General features: G+C 46.0%; 1 protein-coding gene across 4 annotated transcripts in view; it reads right to left on the bottom strand.

The window, feature by feature from the left end:
- RNF216 (ring finger protein 216) overlaps positions 1-19,277 on the bottom strand; it is a 120,634-nt gene that overhangs the window by 18,740 nt on the left and 82,617 nt on the right. For 3 of the 4 annotated variants that reach the window (XM_019987622.2, XM_019987624.2, XM_070780244.1), the window contains one exon: positions 3,630-3,727. In XM_019987622.2, the coding sequence (XP_019843181.1) occupies positions 3,630-3,727 (98 nt within the window). Of the gene's footprint in view, positions 1-3,624; positions 3,728-19,277 lie in introns of those variants that run through there. The other variant, XR_011564141.1, reaches the window with a different exon arrangement.

Genomic DNA, 19,277 nt, shown 5'->3' with positions numbered 1-19,277 from the left:
GCTCATTACGCCCTGTGTGCACCCTGCTGTTTCTTACTTCTGACAGTAGGCGACTGGGGTCCCTTGGGTCTCTGGTCCCTGGCGTAACGGCTATGGGGGGCGGGTGGCAGAGAAGTAGAAGCCCCTGGAGCACCCTTTCCCCACAAAAGGCGACACCAGATTCCTGTGACCATCTTTGAGACTGGCGCCACCATCAAAAGCTTCAAAGACATAGGGCTGTTGATTCCCAACATATCTCCTTTACTCCTCTGACTGGCCTGTACCGAGGAACAGGTCCTGGAGAACACTGCACAGGCCTGACCGGGTAATAGCTCTCACTGCAGCTGCTGTTCCAGATGTCACCAGAGCAAACAAACAGAACCTCTGGCAACTGGTATGCAGCTATTGATCCGGAAAATGCTTTTATTTTCTGTCCAATAAGCCGAGAACACCAGAAGCAGTTGGTAAGAACCTTGATCATCTGTCACCCAACAGGTAACACACTAGACCACCATTCTAATGACATACAACTAGAACCCAGGGAACAGGAAGCAGCAGGCACTCTAGTTTACTTTAATATGGTATATGCATGCCAGAAACTGGGAGATAAACCCCTTAAAAATACAGATATCTCTAATTTCTATGAATCTCTGGTGGTCTGGAGGTCAAGTGTGTATCTATCAGGCTATTATTCCTCCCAAAGCTAACCACACATTGCTGTATTTTGTATTCCCACCATGAAGAAAGAAGTCAGACATCTGGGAGGCCTTTCTGCATTTTGGAATTAACATGTATCACATCTGGATATGTGGTTCTGATCCACTTACTCCTGAGACAAAAGGCCAGGTTTAAGCAGTGCCTAAACCAAGAGAAGCCTTCCAAGCTACATTCCAAGTGTCTATAGCAGACGAACATGCTGAATGGAGCTGGTAGCAGGAATTGAAAGGAAAGTCAGAATAGGGGCTATGCTTTCAAAAAGTAACCAACTCTGGGAATTCTCTGGTGGTCCAGAGGTTAGGACTTGGTACTTTTACTGTGGGAGCCTGGGTGATCACTGGTTGGGGAACTAAGATCCCAAAAGCCACACAGTGGGACCAAACAAAAAGTAACCAACTCTAAGAAACATCTCTGGGTCTGTGACTGAGTCTTGGAGTAGTTCAAATGCCCGATCAGGGGGCCATAAAGAACCAATTTATTGAGCTGGGCAAAACTCCATCACCAAGTGCAAGCAGAATACATACAACCAGGCCTGAGCAGGCCTTGAATGCAAGAAGCTGTCTGTTTATGTGCTTTGTCAAATTTATAAATCAGGGCCTTCTACTTAAAAAACAACAACAAAGAGCTAATACTTATGGAAAGCATCATGTGGCACGATCCATCATGGACGCTTTAATCTGTACAACTCTACAAGTAGGTATGATTATGCTCTATACCTTACAGGTAAGAAAATTTTTAAACTTAATTTAATTGGAGGATAATTACTTTACCATACTGTGGTGGTTTTAGCCACACATCAACATGCATCGGCCACAGGTATACATGTGTCCCGCATCCTGAACTCCCCACCCCGTCCCATCCCTCTGGGTTGTCCCAGAGCACTGGCTTTGGGTGCTTGCTTCATGCACTGAATTTGCACTGGTCAACAGATAAGGAAATTTTTAGGCACAGAAAAATTTAAAACTTTGCTCCAGGCTCTTAACTACAGGTAACCCCAATCTGATCACATGACTCCTTAAGAGCAGAGTAAGTTTATCACTGGTCAGACAAAGATGGAAAGATGGACAAAAGAATCAGAGAGACATGAGAAGAATTCCACCGCCCTTGGCTGCCTTTGAAGACAAGAGGAAGAAGGCCATGAGCCAAGGAATGTGAGAGCTTCCAGAAGCAGAGAATAACCTTCTATTCACTGCTGCTGAGAAAATGAGAACCTCAGTCCTATACCCTCAAAGAACTGTATCCAGTCACCTGGATACTTCAGGATATTCTTCTCAATTTCAAGTTCAATAACCTTACATTTGGAAAGTCCCTTTTGCCATGTAAGGTAACATATCCACAGGTTTACAGATTTCACAAATTAGGGAGACATGGGACACTTCTGAGGAACATTATTCCACCCACTAAACTTGTGGCAAACAGCAAAGCCAGGGAGCTCCTTGCCTGGATTCCAATTCCTGCTCTGCCAGTCACTGCTGCGTAAGCGTGTTTACTTGGGCTCTCTGTGCCTCAGCTGTTGTCATTCGTAAAATGAGGATCAGATCAAATCAGATAAGTTGCTCAGTCATGTCCGACTCTCTGCGCCCCATGAATCACAGCACGCCAGGCCTCCCTGTCCATCACCAACTCCCGGAGTTCACTTAGACTCACGTCCATCGAGTCAGTGATGCCATCCAGCCATCTCATCCTCTGTCGTCCCCTTCTCCTCCTGCCCCCAATCCCTCCCAGCATCAGAGTCTTTTCCAATGAGTCAACTCTTCACATGAGGTGGCCAAAGTATTGGAGTTTCAGCTTTAGCGTCATTCCTTCCAAAGAAATCCCAGGGCTGATCTCCTTCAGAATGGACTGGTTGGATCTCCTTGCAGTCCAAGGGACTCTCAAGAGTCTTCTCCAACACCACAGTTCAAAAGCATCAATTCTTTGGCGCTCAGCTTTCTTCACAGTCCAACTCTCACATCCATACATGACCACTGGAAAAACTATAGCCTTGACTAGACGGACCTTTGTTGGCAAAGTAATGTCTCTGCTTTTCAATATGCTATCTAGGTTGGTCATAACTTTCCTTCCAAGGAGTAAGCGTCTTTTAGTTTCATGGCTGCAATCACCATCTGCAGTGATTTTGGAACCCCCCAAAATAAAGTCTGACACTGTTTCCACTGTTTCCCCATCTATTTCCCATGAAGTGATGGGACTAGATGCCATGATCTTCGTTTTTTGAATGTTGAGCTTTAAGCCATAACAGTACCCATCTCTGGTGGAGACTTGGAGATTGTTAACTGCCCTAAACAGCCATTTCCCCCTTCATTTTCTTGGTTACAAAACCCACTCCTTACCCTTCAAATTTAAGCTGGACCAAAAAATCAGCCAGCTAGAGACTACATATGGAGTCTGCCTTGGGGCCCGACTGTGAGCATGCGGCTCAGTCTAGAGCAACAGGGTATGAGCAGAAATAATGTTTCTGTCTCTCTCCTCTCCTATGGGCTGGAGTGCAAATATGGTTGCAACTTAGTCACAACCATGGAGGTGAGAACACTCCTCTAGGGAATGACGAAGTGATGAGATAAAGAGAACGAGGTTTTTGAATGACCTCATGGGACAGATGCGCTCTATCGGCCTGGCAGGGCTGGACTATTATGAGAGAGAAACAGACATCTGTATTACGTAAGTCAATGCATTTATAAAGTTAGTATCTGTAAAGTGCCCAGATATATAAGGAGCACTATACAGCAATGGTTCTGACTGACGGCATTATGTTGCATTCTAGAGGTTGTAATGGGGTTAGGTTGCCCCCTTGAGCTTATTCTAGACTGAAGTAGCTTGAGAGCCTGTTTTTTCACACAGCATTTACTGCCCGCCATGCCCCGCCCCCCCCACAAAGACAGGTTAATGGGGGAGTTGAGAATCAGTCAGTAGGCTCCCCAAACCATGTTACTCACATAGATGTTCGGTACTTGATGTCATCTTTTTCAGCCAGCTCCTCACAAGTGAGGCCGTTGTGCTCTTTCCAGAGTCCTTGACACTTCCTACAGGTTTCCTGGGGATAAAGGAGAGACACAAAGACAGCTCTTGGTGAAGAGATACCATATAAGTTTCCATTCAACAACAGGGAATGTGAAACAAGCTTCACTTGTCTTGAATTCTTTTGGAGGATCGCTCTCCCTTTCAGCAGGGATATTTCTTAAGACATCTCTCAACAGAAGAAGAATCATTAGAAGGAACCATGAGGAAATTTCTCTCTCTTTAGATCAAAATACAGCACTGCTCCCATCACCCAATTTGTATAAGGCTTTCTAAAAATTCCAAGAGTCGCTTGAAAAAAACATAAATCTAAAAGGATAGATTTATGTGGTCTTGGGCTTTTAAAATTAAAATGCTGTGAGCTGTTTGAGGGCTGGTTCCACCCACTATTCCAGCATTGGTCTGGCAGACACTACTTGTGTTAAAACTGAACCGAAGGACAACCTAGATTAGGATCACTAGGGGTCGTTAAGGGAAACATCCCCTCAGCCACCCCTCACTCAAAAAACATGGCTATCATCCTCCATAGCATAACTTCATTTATAAATAAAAATTTTAAAAAGTATTACTTTTTATTTGAGGACCCATCACAGTTTACAAAATATTCTCATATACGCTGGAAACTATCTTACATCAACAACAAGAATTTAAAGAAACATGAATCAAATGTAATTTCCATAAATGGAAATCACCACCGTAATAAGTACAATGAAGGAAAAGATGGTGTTATCAGCTTTGTTTGGCCTGGGGGCCAGTGAAGGCTTGAGGAAGTGGAGCCTGAGATTAGGAAGATGAGTCAAAGAAAGCAAAAGGAGAATAGCATTCCAGACAGAGGAACAGTGAGAGAAAGATGCTGGCAGAGGAAGTTGGGTAAGTTTGGTCCCTGTAGCTGGACTGCAGATACTGAAAATAGGCCTGGCGAGGCCCACTGAAGCCTGTCTGTGTGAGGCTTTGCCAGTTCAGTTCAGTTGCTCAGTCGCGTCCAACTCTTTGCAACCCCATGAATTGCAGCACGCCAGGCCTCCCTGTCCATCACCAACTCCCGGAGTTTACTCTTAAGTCACGTCCGTCAAGTCGGTGATGCCATCCAGCCATCTCATCCTCTGTCGTCCCGTTCTCCTCCTGCCCCCAATCCCTCCCAGCATCAGAGTCTTTTCCAATGAGTCAACTCTTCGCATGAGATGGCCAAAGTATTGGTTTCAGCTTTAGCATCATTCCTTCCAATGAACACCCAGGACTGATCTCCTTTAGGATGGACTGGTTGGACCTCCTTGGAGTCCAAGGGACTCTCAACACCACAGTTTAAAAGCATCAATTCTTCAGTGCTCAGCTTTCTTCACAGTCCAACTCTCACATCCATACATGACCACAGGAAAAACCACAGCCTTGACTAGATGGACCTTTGTTGGCAAAGTAATGTCTCTGCTTTTCAATATGCTATCTAGGTTGGTCATAACTTTCCTTCCAAGGAGTAAGCGTCTTTTAATTTCATGGCTGCATCTGCAGTGATTTTGGAACCCCCCAAAATAAAGTCTGACACTGTTCCCACTGTTTCCCCATCTATTTCCCAAGAAGTGATGGGGCCGGATGCCATGATCTTAGTTTTCTGAATGTTGAGCTTTAAGCCAACTTTTTCACTCTCCTCTTTCACTTTCATCAAGAGGCTTTTGAGTTCCTCTTCACCTTCTGCCATACGGGTGGTGTTATCTGCATATCTGAGGTTACTGATATTTCTCCCGGCAATCTTGATTCCAGCTTGTGCTTCTTCAAGCCTAGTGTTTCTCATGATGTACTCTGCATATAAGTTAAATAAACAGGGTAACAATATACAGCCTTGATGTACTCCTTATCCTATTTGGAACCAGTCTGTTGTTCCATGTCCAGTTCTAACTGTTGCTTCCTGACCTGCAAATAGGCTTCTCAAGAGGCAGGTCAGGTGGTCTGGTATTCCCATCTCTTTCAGAATTGTCCACAGTTTATTGTGATCCACACAGTCAAAGGCTTTGGCATAGTCAATGAAGCAGAAATAGATGTTTTTCTGGAACTCTCTTGCTTTTTTGATGATCCAGCAGATGTTGGCAATTTGATCTCTGGTTCCTCTGCCTTTTCTAAAACCAGCTTGAACATCAGGAAGTGCACGGTTCACATTATTGCTGAAGCCTGGCTTGGAGAATTTTGAGCATTACTTTACTAGCGTGTGAGATGAGTTCAATTGTGCAGTAGTTTGAGCATTCTTTGCCATTGCCTTTCTTTGGGATTGGAATGAAAACTGACCTTTTCCAGTCCTGTGGCCACTGCTGAGTTTTCCAAATTTGGTGGCATACTGAGTGCAGTACTTTCACAGCATCATCTTTCAGGATTTGAAAGAGCTCAACTGGAATTCCATCACCTCCAGTAGCTTTGTTCGTAGTGATGCTTCTGCCTTGTCATACTGAACAGTATGACAAGGCAAAACAATAGGATACTGAAAGAGGAACTCCCCAGGTTGGTAGGTGCCCAATATGCTACTGGAGATCAGTGGAGAAATAACTCCAGGAAGAATGAAGGGATGGAGCCAAACAAAAACAATACTCAGCTGTGGATGTGACTGGTGATAGTTCTAGCAAGGTCAGATGCTGTAAAGAGCAATATTGCATAGGAATTTGGAATGTTAGGTCCATGAATCAAGGCAAATTGGAAGTGGTCAAACAGGAGATGGCAAGCATGAACGTCAACATTCTTAGGAATCAGCAAACTAAAATGGACTGGAATGGGTGAATTTAACTCAGATGACCATTATATCTACTACTATGGGCAGGAATCCCGTAGAAGAAATGGAGTAGCCATCATGGTTAACAAAAGAGTCAGAGATTGGATGCAATCTCAAAAATGATAGAATGATCTCTATTCATTTCCAAGGCAAACCATTCAATATCACGGTAATCTAAGCCTATGCCCCAACCAGAAATGCTGAAGAAGCTGAAGTTGAACGGTTCTATGAAGACCTACAAGACCTTTTAGAACTAACACCCAAAAAAGATGTCCTTTTCATTATAGGGGACTGGAATGCAAAAGTAGGAAGTCAAGAAACACTTGTAGTAACGGGCAAATTTGGCCTCGGAGTACGGAATGAAGCAGGGCAAAGGCTAATAGAGTTCTGCCAAGAGAACGCATTGGTCATAGCAAACACCCTCTTCCAACAACACAAGAGAAGACTCTACCCATGGACATCACCAGATGGTCAACACTGAATCAGACTGATTATATTCTTTGCAGCCAAAGATGGAGAAGCTCTATACAGTCAGCAAAAACAAGACCAGGAGCTGACTGTGGCTCAGATCATGAACTCATTATTGCCAAATTCAGACTTAAATTGAATAAAGTAGGAAAACCACTAGACCATTCAGGTATGACCTAAATCAAATCCCTTATGATTATACAGTGGAAGTGAGAAATAGATTTAAGGGACTAGATCTGATAGACAGGGTACCTGATGAACTATGGATGGAGGTTTGTGACATTGTACAGGAGACAGGGATCAAGACCATTCCCATGGAAAAGAAATGCAAAAAAGCAAAATGGCTGTCTGAGGAGGCCTTACAAATAGCTGTGAAAAGAAGAGAAGCGAAAAGCAAAGGAGAAAAGGAAAGATATAAACATCTGAATGCAGAGTTCCAAAGAATAGCAAGGAGAGATAAAGATAAGAAAGCCTTCCTCAGCGATCAATGCAAAGAAACAGAGGACAACTAAATGGGAAAGACTAGAGATCTCTTCAAGAAAATTAGAGATACCAAGGGAACATTTCATGCAAAGATGGGCTTGATAAGGGACAGAAATGGTAGGGACCTAACAGAAGCAGAAGATATTAAGAAGAGATGGCAAGAATACACAGAAGAACTGTACAAAAAAGAGCTTCACGACCCAGATAATCACCATGGTGTGGTCACTCACCTAGAGCCAGACATCCTGGAATGTGAAGTCAAGTGAGACTTTGTAGGACATGATTATTGGTCTGATTTTTATCCTAAGAGTGCTAGGAGGAGTCAAAGGTGTCAAGCATGGAAGTAACACAAGCAGGTTGCTGATTTTAAAAGATAATTCTGTGTAATAGCATTTCTATATCAAAAAAGGTGGTGGTGGGAGAATATAGTGATATACAAAAATCAGCCTGAAAGGATACCCAAGAACTGGTAGTACTGATTATCCTGAGTGGCTGGAAAGTGGGCTGTGGGCTCCTTGAATCATATATTACATAAATGCACTACCTAATTGAAACATAAAAAATTTTAAAAAGAAACAGAATGGACTGCATGAAGAACTGAGAACCTGAATAGCTCTTTCTCATAAAAAGGCTTCAATCAACGGGATGGGGTGGGGGTGGGGTTGAGAGGAGCTGGTCAGAGATTGTCTGTTAAATGTTGTTGCTTCCAACGGGTCCTGATGCTGTCTGGTCTACTACCTACATCTGTCAGCAAACAGAAACTAAGTCGGTAGTGACTTCATTATTATACACCCAAACATAAAGCAGCACAAAACCCATTTTTAAAAGACCTTGTGTCTGACTATTCTAGGAAACTGGAGGATAAACAACTGCTGGAGAACAGATGAGCTGGTATCTAGACCCTAACCTTCAAACAATACCAACCTAGCCACCCACCAGGAACAACAGCTTGAAAACAATGCATAGCATCCAGAGTGTGCTTTCCAGCACTCCTGGTGACCCAGTTATTAGTTCATGGGACCTTCTTCACAGGGAAGAACCCACCTTCTAGGTGAGGCACAGGTCCACAACAGTAAGGTGACTCGGCCAAGCTGAGTCAGCTGTGAGTGAGGGGTCACCGAGAAGCCACTGCTCACTTCCAACATCACAGTGGCTCTTCTGTGGGTCCATACGTGGATTTTCAGGCATGTTCTTCTCACTGAAGGGATCAGGGGTCTCAACGAATAAAACGAAATGTCTTTTGAAGAGACTAGAAACCCACAGTTAAAATATGGCAAGCAAACAGCAGGCTGGGTGGATTTTACATTTGGAGCTTTCTCTGATGTTTCTTCACAACGTAACCTCTCTTCTAAGCACAGTGTGCGTTTTACTAAGAGGTAATCCTCTGAAGTACAGATAGGCTTTGTTCCTAAATGCAACAAATGCTTAAACAGTATTAGAAGGAATGTTCTGGAACACTTCTAATGTGAAGATAGTCAATTCTTCAAAGTAAGGTTAATGAAAGTCCCAAGGACCATTTGTAAGGCAGAGTACACAGCCGACAAGGAACTTCAAAACACGCAGGACGTGCACATCCTGGCTCTCAAATCTAATCAGGGAGACTCTCCATCACCCTTGTGCATTTCCGATCAGGAGGAAGCAGCTGAATTCATCACCATCGCAAACACACAGAAAAGTCAGCTCCTTCCTTTTTGATGAGGAAGGCATGCACATACTGGTTACCTCGTTAAGGAGCAGCTACCAGTCCGTGTTCCTAATGGTATCAGGGAGATTTCTGGTTAAGCTTTTATGCTGCCCTTTAGCGCTTAAGATGCCTCAAGGTGATGTGCCTATTCATTAAGGTCTTAACTCTGCACTATAAAGAAAGCACTCAATGGCTCCTGTTCATCCATTTTCTGCTGCTTAAATGTTTAACGGGTAAGGCAGAAGATCACGTTTAGTTTCAGATGACCCTGTCAGGGAGCTGACATTTCTTCATAGAAACAGCTTTCTCAAAGGTAGCAGACGGTGTCCCAGGTCATCATCTACATGTAGCAGGGCCTCCTGCTGCTGGCAAAGAACCTGAGAGAGGAGACCAAGGGTGACAAGGGTCCAAGTCACCACTCAGCGCTCTGTGCTCGCCCTGGCCCCAGGCCTGCTCTCAAGTTGCTGCGTTCCTTGTCACTCTGCATCTTACCTGCCTGACTCCAGCTCTGTCTCAGAAGCGGAACAGAGTATAAGCTGCTCCCTTACTTCTGAATTGTTCCTTCAGGGAAACTTCCAGACTTACTCTCCTGGGGAGAGATGTCGCAAGCATAAGATATGGGGCATGGGGCTGTGGCCAATTCAAATAGAATCTCTGAATTCCAGGTCTCTGCTCTGCCATCTCAGGTACTCAAAAAATGATGGGGCTGTAAATCCTCAGAACTCTTAAACAAAAGCTGAGGCCCAGGCATGTGGCCATTCACAGATGCTCGGCATACTCTAGAAGCCACAGGGCTGTGGGCATTCAGGCCACATGTGTCTTCCAGTTGTCAAAGTCACTGGTTCTCCCCACCTCAAGACCCAAGTGACACACGGATAATACTAGCCAAATCCAGTCAGAGTTTCATAGTAAGACAGAAAAGCAGACAACGAGATGGATGCTAGAACCCTGGGAATCAATCAAGCTTGGCAAGGTCAAAGCTCGGGCACAACCAGTGGGCTTTCCTTCCTGTCACTAAGGGGATTTGCGAAGTTCTATTTTCTCTATGGTAAGGATGCCGAGGAAGTTAGATACATGAGCAAACCAAGTACAGCACAGTGGAGCTAAGTACAATAGTGTACACACGTGTGCGTGTGCACACACACAAGCACGTGAGAGACGGCAGAGTAGGGGGAGGGGCGAAGTCAGACAAGGATTCTCTGAGGAGCTGGCATCTTCATGGGACTGAATAAAACCAGTATTATGAGTGATGAGAACACACAGGCAACTAATATCCCTTTGGACTGACATCTTTTAGTGAGTCGCCCTTCCCAGCTACAACAGCCTAAAGTATGGAAAATGTGTGAACCAGGGACTTCCCTGGTAGTCCAGTGGTTAGGACCCCATGCTTTCACTTTTGAGGCCATGGGTTCAATCTCTGGTCAGGGAACTAAGATCCCATAAGCTGCACTGCACGGCTAAAAAAAAAAAAAGTAGAACCAGACTCTCAAGCATTTCAACTATCAAACATATTCAGTGTGCTAATATTTTAATAAGCATGAAAGCTTTTATCATTAAATTAAAACAAATTTTAAACTAAAATTATTTAAAAGTATTTATTTCATCCTACCCTTTAAAACTTTCTATATTTATATTTTGCAATGTATGTTACAACAGTAGTACAAACACACAACTTATAAATAAATAAACACACACTCTGGGGGGAATTCTGCTGTATACATTTCTTTTCCCCCGACAGAGAGAGCAATCACAAAGTCATACATCTACTGCTCTAGAGCTCGGACAGTCATGGAAGAAGGGAACTAGACAGGGCAGCAATCTGCCTGGGCTTGCATTTCCAAAAGCTCTGACAGACTGAAGAGCCTGAGACAAGAGGCAGGAAGACAGTTAAGCAGAAACTGGAAGAGTCTGCAGGACTGGGTTGCTGGAAACATGGACTTGGATCAAGTGTTGCAGAAGGAGAAGCAGATCTGAGTGAGGGTGGGTGGTAGAGGTGAGAATACAAGTTTAATTTTAGACTAGCTTATTTATTCACTCTCAATATTTGCTGAATTTTTATCATTTGTCAAGGGCTATATCAGATGCTGGGCATATAGCAATAAGCAAGTCAGACTTCTTGGGGTTTATGTTCTGGTGAAGAAAACATTAAACGAACAGGATATATAGCTACAACTGTGGTAGGAACATTTTAGAGGAAAAGCACTGGGTGCTGTAAAGCAGGAGAGTTAAGAATCAGCCCAGGGATGAGGGAAGCCTCTCTGAGGATATGGTGTTGAAGCCGAGCCCTCAGGGATGAACAGAGTGAGCGGATTTGGGGGAAGGGTGCTCTAGGCAGAGGGAGGAGCAGGGGTGAGGGCTCTGGCGTGGGGGCGGGGGACGGCCTGTCTCATCTGTGGGGCAGAGGGAGCTGGCATTAGCTGGAGCCCAAGGGGGAGAGCTGAGAGTGGACAGTGGTCAACCCTGGTGCAGCTGCTGAAGCAGGAGGGAGGCATTTGAAAAGCCAGGCTGATGGGTGGGAAGCGCAATGATCTAATTTACATTTTTAAAAGACCATTCTGGCTGCTCATGGCGGCAGGAGGGATGCCTTGCTAGGCAGCAGGACCCTGCAGGGACACCCCCCCACCCATACTCCACCCCCCACCCCCGCCCAGCACATACAGGACAAGGGCCCTATAAACAACTTGGAGAACAAGCCCTAGAGTCTGGATTCAGTTCTGGGCCTAACTTCTTCCACTGCTGCTGCTGCTGGTAAGTCACTTCAATTGTGTCCGACTCTGTGCGACCCCACAGACACCAGCCCACCAGGCTCCGCAGTCCCTGGGATTCTCCAGGCAAGAACACTGGAGTGGGTTGCCATTTCCTTCTCCAATGCAGGAAAGTGAAAAGTGAAAAGTGAAGTCGCTCAGTCGTGTCCGACTCTTAGCGACCCCATGGACTGCAGCCCACCAGGCTCCTCCGTCCATGGGATTCTCCAGGCAAGAGTACTGGAGTGGGGTGCCATCGCCTTCTCTGAACTTCTTCCACAGCCCTCTGCAACTTTGTTCCTTAGCCCAGTGGGGCCAGCAATCAGCCTGCAGCAGTGAGGCCGATCTGTGACTGGCAAATGGCTACATGTCTATCATTTCTGATCAGGAATAAGAGGGCCAGTTTCCCTACATGATTTCAGAAAGGGACTTGACTTTACAAAGGAGATTGTTTTTTCAGCTTTGGCGCTTTAGATGCATTTCTTGTTGAAATGTCATCTGTATGGTAGGGACCATCTTTAAAAAGCATCCCACTCAGTTTCCCTGGCTCAAGACTTATCTTCCAGTACAGGCTGTTCACATACACGTTTTATTCAGTCTTCACAGCAATACTACTTGGCCATTATCCGCCCCCGCCTTTTTCTTTTGGTTAAGTAAATGAGAAAAGGAAGAGAAAACAGAAGAAAGGCAAATTAACTTGCTCATAAGGTTATCGAGCTATGGACTCAAGTCTGCTCAAATCCATTTGTGCTTCCCCTCTACTCTCACTGCCTCCTGGCATGGTGTTGCGAGCAAGAACAGGTCATTGCTCACTGGAAACCCAAGGGCACGAGGGTATGAGACCAGCTCTGAGGTTACAATGGGCATCTTAGGTAGGGGAAACCGCAGAGGAAGGGTCAGCGAGGTCATGTAGAACCCTGGGCATCAGGGCACCGAGGTGTGGACACCCAGCTGCAGCTGCACAGGATGCCTGCTTCCCCCGTTTCCTGGAGAGCTGGGAAGGACCCATGAAGAGGCAGGATGGACTAGGAATAAACCTGAGGACATGGTTTCTTAATAATAATGACAGGAATCTGTGAACCACAGGGCAGTCCCTGGCTGGACACGTGAGGAAGCAGCTGCTCCTGCCGCTTTCTGCCAGCTTCACGTCTCAAAGTGTGTCTTGAGATTCCCATTAGATGTACACACATGAGCCTTCCACACCAGAACCAACTACCAACGACCTGGTCCTTCCCTCAACCAGCCCCAGGGCCTTTCCTTACAAATACCTGCCACTCACTTCCCCAAAGGTGGCCAGGACCAGGACAGGTGAAGACCTGCTGCTGACTGTGGCTGAGACCATGACCATCACAACGCTGTTCTGGAGCACTCTGCACTGAGAGGGGTAAGGACACCTCCCCTTTCCCTCCTTCGCCTGAGATCTGCCACGTGGATCAGCACTGTTCTCAGCAAGCCATCGGTGAAGAAACGAAGTCCCTGCCCTCCTAGAGTCTACATTCTGGGGGTGGGGGGGGGTGGGAGTGGGCGGACCACCAAACAGATAAAATGTCCACTCCTTCAGAAGACAAGGAACATCTGGGGAACTAAAGCCAGGTGAGGGTCAGGAGTGCGGGGAGGTGTGCAGAGGCGGCGCTGCAGCTCACAGCCGAAGGGCATCTGCTGGAGGAGGGGAAGCAGGACGGGGCAGGAGAGATGCTTAGACAAGCAGCTGTCCAGAGCACGCCTGTTCTGAGCCAGCACTCAGGCTAGCACGCTGGCCTCCTGCCAGGGCTCCACGCCTGACACTTCAGCCTTGCAAAGCTCTGCCGAGGTGTCCTTTCTCTGCTGGCAACACCTACTCATCAGCTCTCATTTCAAATACTAGGGGTTCTGGGAAACCTAACTGACTCAGTCAGAAGCTGGTACTTTTTCTCTGTACTCCCAGAGCCCTTGGCTCCAACGCTATTACAACGCCTTTAATAGTGCCTCGTGATTATCTGATTACATCACATCTCCAAGAGGTCAGGCACTCCTTGAAGGCATAGTCTATGCCCTGCTAATCACTACAGACAGGCTTGGAGTGGAGGGTCCATCTATTCAAAAAAGGTCATCCCCTGAGTGCCTGCTATGTGCCACACGGGGATCCACTGGTGACTAGGCCAGCAGAAATTCCTGATTGAAAGGAGCCTATCTTCTTCCATACTATGTCTCGATTATCTTCAGATTTCTAGGGCCTTGCACTAGGTCTGACATACACAAGGGGCTGAATGGATGAAAAATTACAGAGATGATGGTGGGCAGACAAAGCACATTCCTCTCCATAAAGAGTTACAAATGTAGCTAGCCTACCCTGTTCTGGGGGCTTCTGCATTTTATGTGGGAAAAGGCACATGAAACCTCCAGGTAAACTGATCTCTTCTCCAAAGAACTCTATCACATCTTTTTCTTTAAAATTACACAAAATGTGGTGATAGTTTTACGACAAAGTCAAGTTACATGTGGGACAACTTCAAGTTAGTCCATCAAAGTTTATGCCTTAAGGATATGGGTTATCCTTTCCCACTGCATTCTTTTCTTTGCTCCTTAAAACCCTTCCCCAACCTAATGCACAAAACTTACAGATAGGTTATTACCAAGAAGTTAATGGCCAAATGCCTGCAGAAGGTGCTTGAGAAAGTACTGCATGTATTTAAAGTAAGATATTCTTGGTCAATTTTCTCCTATAGCTTCAATATGTGGAAACAGATCTCTCTTCATTTCCAATGAAACGGTCTTCACACTGCCTGTGAGAGCCTCTAGTTCAGAGGGATTAGGACTCAAATCACAGTCAGTCAGGCTCTTCCCAGGGGGTCTGGAAGGTCAGTGACCACCTGAGGTCAGATCACAGGTTCCTCCTGCCCACCCCTCACCCCAACAAGACAAGTCCAGTCTGCCTGGGCCTAATTTTCTTAACGATGAACAAAATTCAAACATTAATTCTTTTGGTGATGTCTTGTAATTACTGGATTACATCATGCCTCTACAAGAAGCCAAGCTCTCCTAGAAGATGTCTCTCTATCCTTCAAATTAAATAATCTGAAACAGAAGAACCTTTTGATTTTTGAATGTAGAAATTAAAATCTGGGTGTGGCCAGGCAACAGCTCTGGGCAACATTACTGCAGAATGGGCTTCTCTGGGGAAGATTCCATAGTGTTGATGGACACACACACACACACACACACACACACACAAAACTATGGGAATTTTAAAAAATGTGTGCACTGGATGCACACCCTACCACTTCTATGCAGAGAATGAGATTCTGAAAAAAGAAATTTCCCAATCTCATTCCTGCAGCTTAGAAGGAAGCCAAACACCCCTTTTCTTCGGATTCTCCAAGATCAGGTGACAATCAGACCAGGCGGTTCATATCTGGTTTCTGTGCTGCTGCTGACCCCTAGGGACAGGAAGCTGTAAAGGCGCGGAGACTTGTGGAGATAGCTGGGCTGTCTGGAGAGCGCCGGGTGTGCTCAGTTGGGTCCGACTCTGCAACCCCATGGACGGTAATCCACCAAGCTCCTGTTTGTGGAATTTTCCAGGCAAGAATACCAGAGTGGGGTTGCCAATTCCTTCTCCAGGGGATCTTCCCTAGGAGAGGGTAACATAAACCCTGACTGGGAAAGGCCATTATGCCAAGGCCATGGCTGTCTGCTTTTTACTGTACTACGCAGCCAGGACTTCTAAGAAATGGTGGGATGTAATGTAAATGTAAATTACTCCCGGGTGTCCAGGAATAATAGAAGTCCAATTTTACCTTTATTGAAATAACCACAAAAATATCAATTTCCTCATATCATTAATAGTTATTCACGTATGACTTTCTCTAGAATGTCCACTTAACAGAACCCTGGGGACAATATAAGCAACACCCATGGCAATGCCAGCCGCTAAGTCACTTCAGTCGTGTCCGACTCTGTGCGACCCCATAGACGGCAGCCCACCAGGCTCCCCTGTCCCTGGGATTCTCTGCAGTGGGTTGCCGTTCCCTTCTCCAATGCATGAAAGTGAAAAGTGAAAGTGAAGTCGTTCAGTCGTGTCTGACTCTTCGTAACCCCATGGACTACAGCCTACCAGGCTCCTCCGTCCATGGGATTTTCCAGGCAAGGGTACTGGAGTGGGGTGCCGTTGCCAGCAGGTGCATACTAATATACTCTGATGACTACTCTCAGTAATGGGGAATAAAATGGACAAATACCAGTCGCCCACCTTTCCAGAAGTTACTGAGGGAAAGGTCAACATATGTCATATAAGTAAAACACACAGTGAGACAAGATTATAGGTGCTCAGGAGGAAAATACGGTGCTGGGTTGCAGAAAGGGCTGCTATTCATAATTTGAAAGTGGGTGGCGGGGGAAGGCTTCTCTGAGAAGGTGTATTTAAGCAAAGACCTAAGAGAGAAGAGAAAGTAGGCTTTGTGATGTCTAGGGGAAGGAATTCCAGGCCACGGGAACAGCAAGGAGGGAGGTGGAAAGGCCAGTGAGCTGAAAGAAGGGCGGGGTGTCTGGGGCCCGTCAGATAGTGATAAGGACTCTGGCACGCACCCAGAGTAAAAAGGTTAAAGAGTGTTCTCTGAAAAAGGACTTAAGTGAGTGGAGTCCTCAAACCCCCTCCACTGGCCCCCTCCCTTGGCAAGCTCACAGGTCTTGGAGCCACACCTCCACCTGGGCCCCAGGTCTCTCAGGCCTCATGCTGTGCTCACAGCTTTGAAAGGGCGGGCGGGCAGAGGCTGTGAAAGGCAAGTCTGGGGAACCAGCTACTCACAGCTATGATTCATACAACAATGGACTAGAACCCATTGGTGGGTTATGAAATTATTTTAGTAAAATACAGTAAGTGGATTTTAAAAAACAAAAACTAGAACAGAAAAGATACAAGAGTGCATTCCATATCCCAGGTATTTATTTCATAAAACTATTGCTTTAGTTATACATATTCATGTTTATGTATGCATTGATTTTATGGTAAAATACATTCCTACTATAAATCACAGTCAAAACAATCTGAAAGCCATCAACTTAGGATTCAGTCAGTCATTTATCCATTCAAACACCAAAAAGCTTCTTTAGAGGATGACTTACAGATGCACTGTAAACCAGAAAAGCAGAGAAACCAGGCCCCGCCACGCAAGCCTGAGCAGGAATGAAGGCCACCTGGGCACCTCTCCCCCCGAGTCTGGTCCAGCTGCAGGCGGGGAGGTGTACGCAGCTGGGCTTCAGGACCAGGCAGAGGCGGCGCCGGAAGGTCTGAGCACAGGAGGAAGGAGGGGCCTCAGGCCCAGGCCGCTCAGCGGAAGGGCCGAGTCTGAGGTGGGTGCGGTTCCAGGGGGCACTGTGTACAGCTGGCAGCGGTCCCAGCACCAGGGGCAGGACTCAGGGTTCACAACACCTTTGGTGGACACTGGACAGGATGGCTCACAAAGGTCTCTGATCCCGGCCTTCTGCCTGAGGAGCAGAAGCTTCCAAAGAGGGAGGCCCTGCAGGACCCTCGCTGTGGCCTGTGTCTCCTGAAGGCAGCTTGGCTGCTCCTTGAGCCTGTACCGCCCCCTCCTTCCCACCCCACAGAGGTTCACATGCTAGCAGAGGAGCCCATGAGCTGAATATAATTGTAATAAAATGAACAGTCATCCCCAAAGAGGCCTGGACTGACAGCTGTGCTGCACAGGTCAGTCAGGCTCTCTAAGACAGGGAAGGCGTTGACTGGAAGCCACACCTTCTCAGATGTTAAACCTAACAGAAGAGAATGCAGACAAATACCTGCTCTTTCGTGAGGAGAGGATTTCTTAAACACATCCCCCAAAGCGTACACTACAAAGGCGCACTTAGTGAACTGAGTAGTTTCATCCTAGGGAAGACACCACAGACAGGGTAACAGATGCGTGACTGACTAGGAGAAGATATCTGGAACACTTAAAACTGAAAGCAGATTAATATCTAGAGCGTACAGAGAACTGGCAAAAATTGGGAAGTAAAGAAATAAATCTGATATAAAAATGGGTTAAAGATATGAGAACGGAGAAGTGCAACTTTAAAAGTTACCAAAGATAGATGACCAACAGGCACATGAAAAGATGCTCAACATCACTATTAGAGAAATGCAGATCAAAATTACAACGAGGTATCACCTCACACCGGTCACAATGACCATCATCAACAAGTCTACAAATAATAAACGGTGGAGAGGGTGTGGACAAAAGGGAACCTTCCTACACTGTTGGAGGGAAGGTAAATTGATACAGTCTCTATGGGGAACAGGATGGGGGTTTCTCAAAAAACTAAAAAAATAGCTATCACATGATCCAGCAATCTCACTCTTGGGCATACATCCAGAAAAGACAGGAACTTTTACTTTGAAAAGATACACGCACCCCCAAGGTTCACAGCAGCACTACTCACAAAAGCCAAGGCATGGACGCGACCTAAGTGTCCGCCGGCAGATGGGCTGATAAAGAAGTGGTGCGCACACATATATACGATGGAATACTACTCAGCCATAAAAAGAATGAAGTAATGCCATCTGCAGCAACATGAATGAGAAGTGCCATTTTCACTTTTTAACCATTTGGGATGAACCTCTTAAGAGTGAAGAGGACACAATTCACCCTTTTGTTGGTAACTCGCATTATGGTCTCAGTGTATGCCAGTCGCTCTGAGCTGTTACCAGCAAAGCCACAGGCGTCTACCACAGCCATCCCTACCCTACCCAAGGGCTGCTGGGCCCTTGGAGTCCTCACATTTCTTTTGGCCAGATGGTTTTTTTCCTTACTGCTGTTTCTATGACTGCCCCACGTACTCCTCCTTTCTCCCCTTCTATGGTTAAGGAGCTGAAGACTAGATAACGAAGCATTGCAGAACTGAGTCTCATGTAAAAATAGATTAATCTGAAGGTCAATCTCCAGGATGAGCCCTGGAGGACAGAGCATGCAGGCTGGGATGTTAACTATCTTGGAGGCTTCAAAGGCTATTCTGATCAGCTCCTGCCACTATTTCAGTATGGAAGATGAAAAAAGGCAGCAGTGGGAAATTCTTCTCAAAAATGGTAATGATTATGAAATTTGCCCTGGCTTGACCTTACGGTCCTTTACCAGCCAGATAATCCTTGCCTACTGGGCCAACACTGTATGGCGAGTGGTACCCTCAGTCCCCAGAGACAGGTGCGAGGGGCTGCAGGGATACCAGGTCAACCCCCCTGACTCCATGTTCAGTTTCCCTGAGGGTGGAGCTTCCAGACCATACAGACCAACACTGGTCTTTAGATACCAGGGTGAAGAAGAAAAGTTCCCACGTCTTCTCGTTTTACCAGACAAGCTTCTCTGACCAGGACATCTTTAGTCAGTTCTCATTAACAGGCTTTCTCACAAAACCCAACCCATGAGATTAGTGCAGTTGGAAAACAGGTATGTTACAATCTTTTTAGATCTAG

This window comes from Bos indicus, chromosome 25 (genome assembly GCF_029378745.1).
Source record: "Bos indicus isolate NIAB-ARS_2022 breed Sahiwal x Tharparkar chromosome 25, NIAB-ARS_B.indTharparkar_mat_pri_1.0, whole genome shotgun sequence".
In the NCBI taxonomy this organism is placed as follows: Eukaryota; Metazoa; Chordata; class Mammalia; order Artiodactyla; family Bovidae; genus Bos; species Bos indicus.
The sequence above is the reverse complement of the archived record's forward strand: the minus strand, read 5'-3'. Positions and strand labels throughout refer to the sequence as shown.